The 12063-nt window shown below is 36.3% G+C and overlaps 1 protein-coding gene across 5 annotated transcripts in view; it reads right to left on the bottom strand.

The window, feature by feature from the left end:
- Positions 1 to 414: 414 nt before the first annotated feature.
- The window catches only part of SNX10 (sorting nexin 10), a 67154-nt gene continuing 55505 nt past the window's right edge, over positions 415 to 12063 (bottom strand). For all 5 annotated transcript variants that reach the window (XM_055590547.1, XM_055590544.1, XM_055590545.1 and 2 more), the window contains 4 exons: positions 11460 to 11560; positions 10798 to 10896; positions 2713 to 2922; positions 415 to 2259 (listed from right to left, as the gene is read on the bottom strand). In XM_055590547.1, the coding sequence (XP_055446522.1) occupies positions 2178 to 2259; positions 2713 to 2922; positions 10798 to 10896; positions 11460 to 11560 (492 nt within the window). In that variant the 3' untranslated portion in view covers positions 415 to 2177. The remainder of the gene's footprint in view (positions 2260 to 2712; positions 2923 to 10797; positions 10897 to 11459; positions 11561 to 12063) is intronic.

Raw genomic sequence — 12063 nt, forward strand, 5'->3', positions numbered from 1 at the left:
ATAAATCATAAAGCATCCAGGATAAGAATTCGTTAAATTTGTTACATTTTAAATAGTTTTAAATAAACATCTATTTTATTTAGTTTTGTAAGTAATTATTTTCTTTCTCTAAAGAAAGTTTTATAAAAATATGCCAGAGAAAAATAAGAGACTTGAACAAAGCAAGAAAGCTTCTAGGGGCTGAAGTTCATTTAAATCTCTCAGCTGCTGGGAAATCAGTTTTAAGAAGCCAGTACTTAGATATCAAAACAACCAAACCAAAGCTATGCCTTAAATGTATACAACTACAGTGAATATGAAATCAAATTTTAACAAAATTATCCATTAAAAATTACTGATGATTCAGAAATATACTGAATTTGGATCTAAGTCAGAAGAAATATATTGTATAAAATAAGCAATCCAACAAACAAGTTGTTTTTTTGATGTTTAATGTGAAAATGATGATCTCATGAAGTTTACATACCACAGTATTACGCATTACTTAATATCAATTTTGATGGCTATAGTTTCATCATCTAAGAATTACAATTGGTGGCACGATATATGCTTTTCAAAACTACTGTAAAACAGAACATGAATACAAATACATATTGCCAAGGAGCTGGTGACCACACTGAAATGACTGAATGGCAAACTTCACATGTCAGCAAGATAAAAAGAAACTGCTAAATCTTTTTTCCTCCAGTATTAAAATAATGAGTCTTAGATGATAAAGTAGTAAGATCCAAGATACATTAAATCAAAATATTTACAAAAAGCTCAATAACATTTTAGACTAAACAGAAAACAAAAAGGCAAAATTAAGGAAATCATTTGTATTCTAAATTTAATTTTTTCTGTTGAGTCTCAGTTACAAGCATTTCAAAGACTTTTTAAAATAATACAGTAACTTTTAATAAACTCCTAGTTAAAATGAGGGTGAGGTAACATTTAATTAAAGCAACAAGTTATCCCCCTTATATAAAGATATCTTCTTGTTAATTTCAGAGATATTTCATACCATTCAACAAGGAAGAAATATGAACAGTTATCTCAAGAAAATGCTCTTATCTGAAATTTGAAGTTCAATGTAGTTTATCTAAGATATTTTATCTTTGACCACTATAAAAAGAGACATTTTGTTAAATTATACCAATTCTTAGGCAGATGCCTTAAAAGAAAGGACTTTTTAAAAATGAATAATTAATTCTGAAATTAGGAAGTTCATATCCTTTTCTACATTATGGGAATATTTACTGGCAAATTTTATTAATTTTTATAAGATCCTACTTTTAACTTAAAGTAACAAGCAACCATCACAGATACTGAAAGTTATCTAGTGCTAAGAAATTGCACATTAAGTCAGAAAATAAATCATGAACCTGTAATTCTAATTACACACAGATAATGAAAACAAATGGTTTGTTCCCAGAAACCATGTGTTAAAGCTGATTTTGAACAATGAAAATGTATTTCTGAATCTATATATTGCAGATTCTTTACTGCTAAGCCACCAGGGAAGCCCTCTATATATTGCAAATATAAGCAAAATGACTAGCGCTATTTCTGGGCTTTTTATTTTTAAAGATGTAAACATTATTTTAACATGTCTCTATTCATAAGGTACATTTTCCATCTAAGTGTGAAATAGAATAATGGAAAGGTTAAACACTCTTAAAATATTTCAATCAGCCATTCCAAAGCTCAGTGTTTTTCCAGTGCAGAGGAGGTACCCACAAAATTCCAGCTGCCTGTCTGAGAGAGGCATTCTGGTCTGTGCCGTAAGTCATACACATACCTGCTGTGTTTATGCTAACACTGCCCCAGTAATACAAGAAGAAATGCTCCATCTGGATTTGAAATGCTACCTATTTACCTATCTTTTAAAATGCAATAAAGCCAACTAGATTTTGTTTAAACATATAAATCATTTCATCTGAGGGCAGGATCTCATTTTACCAATAGCGTGCGCTGATCAAGGAGAGTGCTGCATTCACAGGCTTTTAGCTTTTCACAGAAGCTTAGCCAAAATCAGACAACATAAAAATACCACTAATAAACAACACAACATCCTTACGAATTTAAATACTTAATATGACAGTGAGCTTTAGGTAAGAATATATTATTCGCAAGCTTTATTCTCTATGACTGGACACAATTTGCTATTCCTAAAATGGTAACATTAGAATTATTTTTCAGGATTCCTGCGGAGCTGTGCTCATCTTACATCCGTGCGAACTGCTGTCATCACTACTATGTCCAAACCCAGAGGATGAACTGGAAAAGAAGAGAGGGGGGAGAATAATAAAAAGAGGAAATTGGTTTTCACAACACACTCAAAGCCTGAGTAACAGAGGAGAACTTTAATTATCTCCAGTCACAAAGAGAGACAGGAAATTTGGACTTTTAATTAGCCATTTGGAGTGCAGTTGGATATTTTTTTAGCTAGATAATTTAAACGCGAATAATTCAAGTCTGACTAAATGAAAGTCACATAATCAGAATGCAGATAATTGAATTTCTGCTGCATTCATTAATTCAGTGTGGAGGTGTGTGTGAAGACTACTATGATGAGCTGTCACAGCTCAATAAAATCTCAGTCAATTAATTTTTTCATTATCTTAGTATTACATCAACAAAAAGTGGAGTGTATATATGTCTATACACACGCATATGTGTACGATGTGTTATATAAATACGTATACGTTAAATCAAAATGCAAGGAAATACCTTTCTGAATCATAATCTATATCGTTTTCTTTTTTTCCTTCCTCTTCTTCAGGGAAACGTCTGTTCATCAAGGCAAACTTGTGAATTGCTTCTTCTACAGAGTACTTAGTCTGCCCAGAAACACATGCCTCGATGTCTTCTGAATTCAGATGACTTTGCAGGAAGAGGTGAAGGCTGCTATCTGAAAGCAGAAGTGCATTCTGTAGAACCCTATGTAAAAGAAAAAAGAAGACATGATCAGTGCACAGGGAGGGACAATTATAGGATGGGAGAGAGAAAAACATTAGAAATGTGCCACTGAAGTGATTTCTCTACTATGGCAAACTTGGCATCAATTACAGACTCTCCCTATTAAAAGGATGAAAGCATATGTTAACTTTTATTCAATTATTTGGAAATTTAGGTGAGTAAAAACATGAAGCTAATAGTTAAGAACATCTGTTAAAAGAATAACTTCAAGGACATTTCTTCAATTTAACCATCTGTTATGACCATGTGGATTAATTATGGAAATATTTTGCTTAGATAGTCAGAGAAATTTATTCTGCCTTTAAAAAATTTACTGCCTACCAGCATGTCAGCTCTGTGATCTTTATTGGTTAGGCTGTCATGAAACATCAAAACTTTCAACAACTATTAAAAACCATATTAAAAAGTCAATACATTTCTCAGCATGTCTTACATTTTCAAACTTTACAAAGATGCTTATATACAGGTTCACAAGGGCTCAATTGAGAGGGAGCATTTTTTGAATACTTAAGGTTGACCTGAAATTTCTCCAAAATCTTCAGCATATTTTAAAATGAGTCACTAAATAAAATTGCTCCCAGCCAGTTTTACCATATATGTAATTAAAGTATGATAAGTCAGTAACAAGTACATACTAGCCTTCCCACATTCCAAGATCAAAATTTACAAAGGGAGTACAGATTTCAGCTAGTACATCATGGAGAATGAAAAAGTGCCCTGTAGCCAAAGGTACACATCCTCAAATTCATTTCATCAGTTATTGTGTCTTTTCTGAAATGCGTATCAAAGAACACCCTTATGTTTAAATAAAAACTGGTTTTCTCTTTTTAGCAACAATTTTGACATGATAATTTAGTCTCTGTTAATAGTTCAATAATGGCAACCCACTCCAGTATTCTTGCCTGGAAAATCCCATGGACTGAGGAGCCTGGTAGGCTACAGTTCATGGGGTCGCAAATAGTTGGACACGACTGAGCGACTTCACTCACTCACTCAATAGTTCAATAATGGTGTAACACAAGACACTAAGACCGGATGGTGGGGACAAACCTGAAACACTGAAACGCAAGTATAATTCTGTTCAACACAGGATTTTCCATGTGGAGATCTATGAGAAATAGCGTATTTCAGACCAACAAAACTTACCTTATATTCTGCATTTTTAGATGCAGAAAACAAGTTAATTAGAAAAGTAAATCTCTTTTGATCATTCATATCAATTTACTTAAAAACCAAGGTCACTGGAATATTTCCTTCTCTTTCAAATAAGGCAGTTATTTCTTAAAGAAGGCAAGCATCTAAAAATACACAATATCAAAACCAAAATCGGGCTGTCCTCTTTGCTCCAGATAGGTTTACAAATGGTTTTTGAGAAAACTTTCTTTACTGACCTACTAAAATGAAAAGTAAAACCTTTGTGCGTTTTTAAAAGGCAAAGCCTCAAGCCAAATAGCTAAATACTTCCACTCTTCCATGTCCTCTGCCCTGAATTCCCTCAGTAAATGACCATATCACATGATAAAGATTAATTTACCAAGTACAAGGAGTAAAGTAGTAAATCCTTTTTACTACTCTTTGAGATTTATTTTCTACATTTATAAATGTTTACCACTCTTGTTTTAAATGCTTCAAATCAAGAGAAGATTTATATAGCAACGACCATTAATATTAACTTGCCTTCGCTGTGAAGTTTGAACTGAGTGTTTCCTGTGTCCCTTTTTCAGTGGTTTCCTGCCCACGATGTTACAAGTAACTGTTCATGGGATTATACTTACTGCTTTGTTTCTGTTGGAAATGCGTTTTATTTTCTTTATAAAATAATGGGTAATCTTTAAAATTGATTTTGGATGCTTCGAGGCATTACACCACAAAAGTAATGAGCACTAATGCCAATGATATTGGACACAAATTCATTTTAGCTTTATTTCATGTCTAAAGCAATTCTATTGAGCCTTGAACTGGTCACACACTGTTATTAACTTGCTAGTAACCTAACACATGGGTACAGCAAACAAAAGTGATCAGAGTCCAGGTTGATCAGGACCTCGAGGCTACTGTCTTTTTTCTTGAACTATAATTCAATTTCCAATTTTACTGTACATTAGACTCATTATTTCCCGGTCTTGTCTTTTCTGCTTCATACTGCCATCTGGAGGACACACAAGTGAACAGCCAGAGGGAGCTTGGCACACCTAGTTCAAAGTTCTGAAAGGGGAGAAGGATGTGGCTGGGAACATCTGAAGACCCGTACAGGCTCTTGAGTGCAAAAACACTCGCCCAGTTTAGGTTTTGTGAATTTCCTCTGTCTGGTTAGCTAACTTTATGCCACTGTACTCCATGAATAAGTTTTAAATAAGCAAAAATAATTTTTTAATTGTATTTATGATTTTTATTTTCAGTCAAGTGTTTCATTCCAAAATTATAAATACAAAATTTTCACAGTGTTTTCCCATCTGGTTCAGTAAGCATAATTAGTTCATTTTAAGTAATATCTGATTTACTATATATCAGAGTATTGTGACTGCCATCATAATATTAAATCCTATTTTTACCCTAGTCATACTTACACCACATTTTCCCCAAATTTAATAGCAGAAAATCAACTTCAAACTTGACATCAACTTCAAACTTAAAATAAAGAGTACTTTGTAAAACAGTCAGTAAAATGTCACCTTTATAAGTCTCCATAAAAATAAATGTATATAATTTTCAAGCCCTCATAAAAGGAACAAAAAATAGCCTCTAGAATTTTAAAGGAATTTTAAGCACAAGTTATTTATAACATGAGTCAAAAGTTATTCCTTTCTCCATAATAACTTTAAACAAAGCAAAACCTGTTTTTCCTTGAATTAAACACATTTGAAAATCTGGTTTTCCTCAACATGAGTTTATTAGGTGTATTCTATATTGCTTCAGCTGAGAATATGTATAGCTATGCAAACCATGTAACCCTAACTAAGGATGCCCTGAGTCTACAGAACCCAATATAATGGTATATATACACATCTGTATAGCAGCTGGAAGGTTAGCAGTTTGATGTAGAAAAAAAAATTAATTCAGCCTGTTTACCTCTTACCATGAGAAAAAAATAAAACCTACAAATCTTCATTGAAGACATTCATGATCTGTGCTGTGGTGCCCTCTATTGAACATAAAGACTTATAAAAATTGTGTGTGTGTGTGTGTGTGTGTGTGTGTAAAACTAGCTGTAGTGTTTCCATGATATCCTTTCATAAAAAATTTTTATATAAATTCATTAAAATTTTAAGACATACATTACTGTAATATGAAAGTCTACCTTGTAAGGTACATGTAGTTATATTAATGGAATGAGTTCAGTGACAGCTGGCACCCACTTGTGATAGCAAAGTGCAAAAAAATAGTAGGAATGCCAGTTTCATAGCTGGAGACTTACCAACAGAGCTTATAATTTAGTCTCTAACTTCTTTGTTCACAACTATTAGTAAAAGTGACTTACAATTTAAAATTAGCCAGGGAGGAAATCCCAAAGGGAGAGTATACCCAAGACTGAGGAAAAATGAATATATTTGAAAAATTTCACAATCATACCAACTTTAGCTAGCATTTAAGAGTTCTAATTATAAAGCTGCCAGTTCCTGGGATTAATATAGTACCTCCACCTTTCTTATAATTTCCTTATCTATAAAATTGAGATGAAACTTGACTCCTAATATTGTCATAGGTATTGAGATAAAACATGTAAAAAGCTAAATGTAGCCAATAAAATGGTATAAATTCTTCTTATTTGGTACCTCAGCAAAGGAACAACTTTCTAATTTCTCTATGAAGACTGCCTGGCTATGTACTTTGCTATCAAATATGTATTAACTTCACAGATGACCTTAAAATGGAAAAAATACATATTTATATTATAGATAAACACCTATGCATAGAAACAGCAGTATTTTGGTTTCAAAGAGGTTGAACATATACAACACTCTTTAACTTCAAAATTTATATAAAAACCAAGTTTTTTAAGAATTCAAAAAGCAGCATGTTTATTTGGGGCATTTATTGGGGAGCCCCCTAATTTCATTCCCCTTCATCATCATCACCAGTTTAAAAACCAAGTCTTAAAAATACACACTAAAAAGGGAATTCCCTGGTGGTCCAGTGGTTGGGACTCTGTGCTTCCACTGCAGGGAGTGCAGGTTCAATCCCTGGTCAGGGAACTAGGATCCTCCATGCTGTGTGGTGCAGCCAACAATAATTAAAAATACATGCTAAAAATCTACAATACACAGGTATATTTCATACTTTAATATTGTGGTGTTTTCTTCAAAAATTCCCAAAGTGCCCTACAAACAAGGAACAGGCTACCGATAGTAGCCTCACTTAATGGGTAACCAACAGAGCCTCAGGGGACATCAAGGTGGGGTCAGGACACAGATGGCTGAGTTGCATGTTGCATCCAGTTTCCCAAAGTGGGCTTAGGCTGGGGGGACAGAGGGGTCCACTAGAGGCAAAGACATGCAAGGTTGCTATTTCTACACACACTGGACAAAGAACAGGACTATGTATCAGATTTGAGGGGCACAGAAAAGACGGTGGGGAGGATAGCAGGGGCCACAGCATTCAGGGCCTTTAAGCGAGGACTGAATCCAAAGTGTGGTATTAGACTCCTTGTTTCCTTCAGGAGCAGACTACATAGAAGCACCAGCTTTCACTTTTTATGTGAAATTCATCTCTTGGAGACTAATGTTCACAGACCATAATGGGACAAATAACATCACAATGGTGTCTACTCCATGATTTGACTTCTGGATGACATCAAGATTCAACTTTAATGAATCAAGACATCCCTGCTAAGTATGCAGTTGCCTCCCCGCTAGAATGGAAGCTTCAAGAGGACAAGGATATGTGTCCGTCTTGTGCAGTCCTATATCCTCAGGACCCAGCCTGGTCAAAAGCAGTCACTTCATATATTGGCTCACTGAGTCCTTTCCCAACCCTCCTTTGAATGACACAACTACCCGTGAGGCCGGTGGTGCGTGTATTACATTATCGCACTTTCCAGCAAACCAAGGCTCACAGGAATGAATGACTTTACTGAGGTTTCAGAGCCAGAAAACAACCAGGAGCCAAGATTCACAGGAGACCTGGAACCCAATCCCTCCAGCTCCTGACCCAAGACACTTTCCATTATGACCTCTGCGTGAAATTCAACCAGCAAACTGCCAAACAACACAGCATGCAAGAATAACGTAGAGTAGCTACGCACAGCCCCTCAACAGCCTGGTGACTCTCACACCGGCAGGAATTTGGTTGCCCAATTGTGCAAGGAAAGGTCACGTTCAAAACAATGAAGTAATTCCTGGTCAAAAAAACACAGGCCTTGAGCTTAACAAGCAACATAAGCAAAGAGACACATGGTGTCCTTTGATCTCAAATAAGGACACTTCTCTACAGAAAACACGCAGCTCCCCAAATGCTTACGGAGACTGCAGGATATGACTAGCCCTGTCCGGGACTCACTGGCGATGGCCGGTCTGCAGTTTCCCTGAGCAGCATCTGGAGTGACACGCCACTCTGCAGACTTGTCTGTGGGGATCAGGTCTTTAGGGAGAGGCCATCAGCCACCTGGGTCTCATATAGACAATTAAAATTGGAGCTATCTCCAAAGGGAAAGGGCAGGAAAAACTTGAGCCGGTCTTTGTTCTGTCATGCCTAGGAAACGCCACAGAACACCACTGTGAGGATTTCTGAGGACTTGGCTCGGTTAGATTCTTCTGTTCTCTTGACATTTTTATTCCTCTGTTTCCCGCCCCCAGCTTTTTCTTTTCCAACCTTCCCTCAATTTATAACCTTGGCTGTTTCTGTATGTCTCCATGACCCCTTCAAAGGAAAAGCATGATACCAATCTAATAGAAATAAATATTAATATTCATGTGGATACTTAATACCCAAGCCTTTGATGAGTGAGCCATAGAGAGAGAGAGCCAGAGGGCAGTATATTATTTCAGGCTAGCTCGAAGGTGCCGAGTAGAACATTCAAGATGGCTTCAGATCCTGAAGCTAGTAGAAAAAGAGTTCAGGAGCCTGGGCCCTGCCACTAACTAGTAGTCATAGGACTCAGCTTATTCCCTTATCTATAAATAGGAAGATAGAAAAATTAGCTCAAAGCTATTCCATGTCTAAGTGCATTAAAATAATGGCTGATACTTGGCTATCACACATTATACTTCAGTCTGTTGTGAGTGCTTTACATTCATTAACTGATTTAATCCTCTTGACAGCCTTATGAAGTAGATACTATTATTACCCCATTTTACAGGTGGGCAAACACAAGCGCAGAGGAGGTAAAAGGCTTGCCTAAATTCCCAGCTCAAGTAGCAGAAGCAGGATTTGAACCCAGGCAGTCTGGCCTCAGAGTCTGTGTGCAGATTAGTGTGTTGTCCCATGGGATGAATATTCCACTATTACAGAGTAGAAATTTAAAAAAAGAGGAATCATAGCAGTGTGCATTCAAGTCACTTCCACTGCAGTACCAACCATTACCAAGTGTTCCAGAGTTAATAACCCACTGTGTGCATGTGTGCTAAGACAATCAGTTGTGTCCAACTCTTTGCAACACCATGGACTGTACCTGCCAGGCTTTTCTGTCCATGGGCTTCTCCAGGCAAGAATACTGGAGTGGGTAGCCATTCCCTTCTCCAGCGGATCTTCCTGACACAGGAATTAAACCCATGTCTCTTACATCTCCTGCATTGGAAGACAGGTTCTTTATCACTAGCGCCACCTGGGAAGCCCTAATAACCCACTAAGACTATTCAAACACCAATAAATACTCCCTTATAAACATTCCCTCCAAAGAGTAGCAACAAGTTATTCACTTAGAGGAGCTCAGAACACTGTTAGCAGCCCACTGTAGAGTTGATGTTGGTATGTCGATTCTAAACGTTGTAAATAAAGAGAGTTTCTAAGAAGTGCCTTTTAATAAGGCACATTTGTTTCCTGGCAAATTTTACTCTTGTCAGCTAAACTCCCAAGCAATTTGGCTCTGCTTTATAGCTTAAGGGAGTATATATTTATTATCTGATTCAATTAGTTCATTGTTTTCTTTCTGGAAGGTTTGGTCCTGAATATGCACTGTGTGAGGTGAGCCACAAGATGGTGCTCTAATATAGGAAATGACTGAGCACAGTGCAGCACAAATGGATTTACAGTTCTGAGGAGGATTAGTATTGGCTTCTATTGGCCAATACCTGAAAGTTACTGTAGAGGACTGAATTGTGTCTCCTTGAGAGGGATGTTCTTCTTAAATCCCAGTAACCTATGATCATGACCTTTGGAAATAAGATTTTAGCAGGTGTAATTAAATTAAGGATCTCAAAACAGATGATCCTGGATTTAGGGTGGGCTCTAAATCCAATGATTGATGTTCTTTTGAGAGCAAGCAAAGGAAATCTGAGACACAGAGAAAAGAAAGACATGTTAAGGATGGAGGCAGGGGTTAAACTAGCTTCCCTGGTGATTCAGACTCTGCCTACAATCTGCCTACAATGCAGGAGACCCAGGTTCAATCCATAGGTTGAGAAGATACCCTGGAGAAGAGAATGGCAATCCACTTCAAGAGCCTGGAGAATCCCTTGGACAGAGAAGACTGGTGGGCTAAAGTCCATGGGATCGCAAAGAGTCAGACACGACTGAATGGCTAACAATATAGGAAATGAATTACTGAGCATCCCTCCAAAGCAGATTATCAGCATTTTAGAAACAGGAACATTCTCTCCGGCTTGACCACAGGACCCTCAATTCTTACAGAGTGCTACGCGCGCATCTCCCATCTGGCCACCAGAGTTTCTGCACACTTACTTTCTGAGGAAATCTTCCAAACCCTGACGGCGCTGATCTACATGCTGGCGATTGTTCATGTTGAAAAATAGGTTTTTAGATGGAAGTTCTGGCAGTTGTCTTATGAGAAAGAAAAAAAAATTTTTTTTAATCATCAAATCAAGGCAATTTAGTTACAGAAATCCCTCAAAATGAAAGCAAATCATGCATGATAATTATCACACAACTATTATATAATTATACACATATTTTATAGTTACATTATACAATAAGGGTATGGAAAAATCAGTTAACTTAAAGAAAAAATATTTTTAAACATTGTTGACGACTTTCATGATCAATACTCATATAAATTAGTATAATTCAAGTGGTAAATTTTGAATTCAGAGGCAACAGTCAAAAAGATAAAGCTATATATTGCAATTGAGAAGAAAGCCTACAAAAGCCTTCATATATATCAATACATGTCAATTTTTTAATTGATGTATATTGTTTACAATATTATATTAGTTTCAGGTGTTTTCCATTGTTTTTCAGATTGTTACCCATAAATTATTACAAGATATTGAATATAGTTCCCTGTGTTATTCATTGTTACTTATTTTATATATAGTGGTAGGTCAAATTTTTAAATATTGAATATAATAATAAAGTCTTCTCAATATACTCTTTAAATCACTTACACCAGTAATGCATTACTTTGGAGTCTCTGCCTCAGCCACACAAATTCTCTATACCTTCTTCTCACACAGGATGTTTTCATTGTAAAACACATACTATTGGTCTGTTTAAAGAAAACAAAAAACATAAGCCTCACTTGAGGAAAATGTGCTTTTCTTGTATCTTTAACACTCTCTATGCCCCAATATTCATTTAAAGTAGGATTTAAAAAATCAAAAATAGATTTGCATTTATGCCAGACTCAAATCTTGCATATAACCCACCAACATAGCATCCATGAAGACAGCTGGGGTGACATTAATGAGCAGTGATGTCCTGGGGCAAGGCATGAACCTGCCTTTCCCTGAGTCCTGACGTAGCTTCCTGCTCATCTATAGCACTTCTTTCAGAGACAAATCGTAAACATTAGACAAAATCCTGAAACATAAATGGTCAGTAAAAGCTCAGGGTCATCCACTGCATTTAACCCCATCCATCCATCCATGGAGAAGTCTTTGGGGATTAGAGACACCTTCTCATGGTCCTCAACATGACATTGCAGAAGGTCACGTCCTTGATACGGCCATTGCCACAGACCACACAGATCACCTGGGATCCTGAAATCAC

The sequence above is a fragment of the Bubalus kerabau genome, chromosome 8 (genome assembly GCF_029407905.1).
Source record: "Bubalus kerabau isolate K-KA32 ecotype Philippines breed swamp buffalo chromosome 8, PCC_UOA_SB_1v2, whole genome shotgun sequence".
NCBI lineage: Eukaryota > Metazoa > Chordata > Mammalia > Artiodactyla > Bovidae > Bubalus > Bubalus kerabau.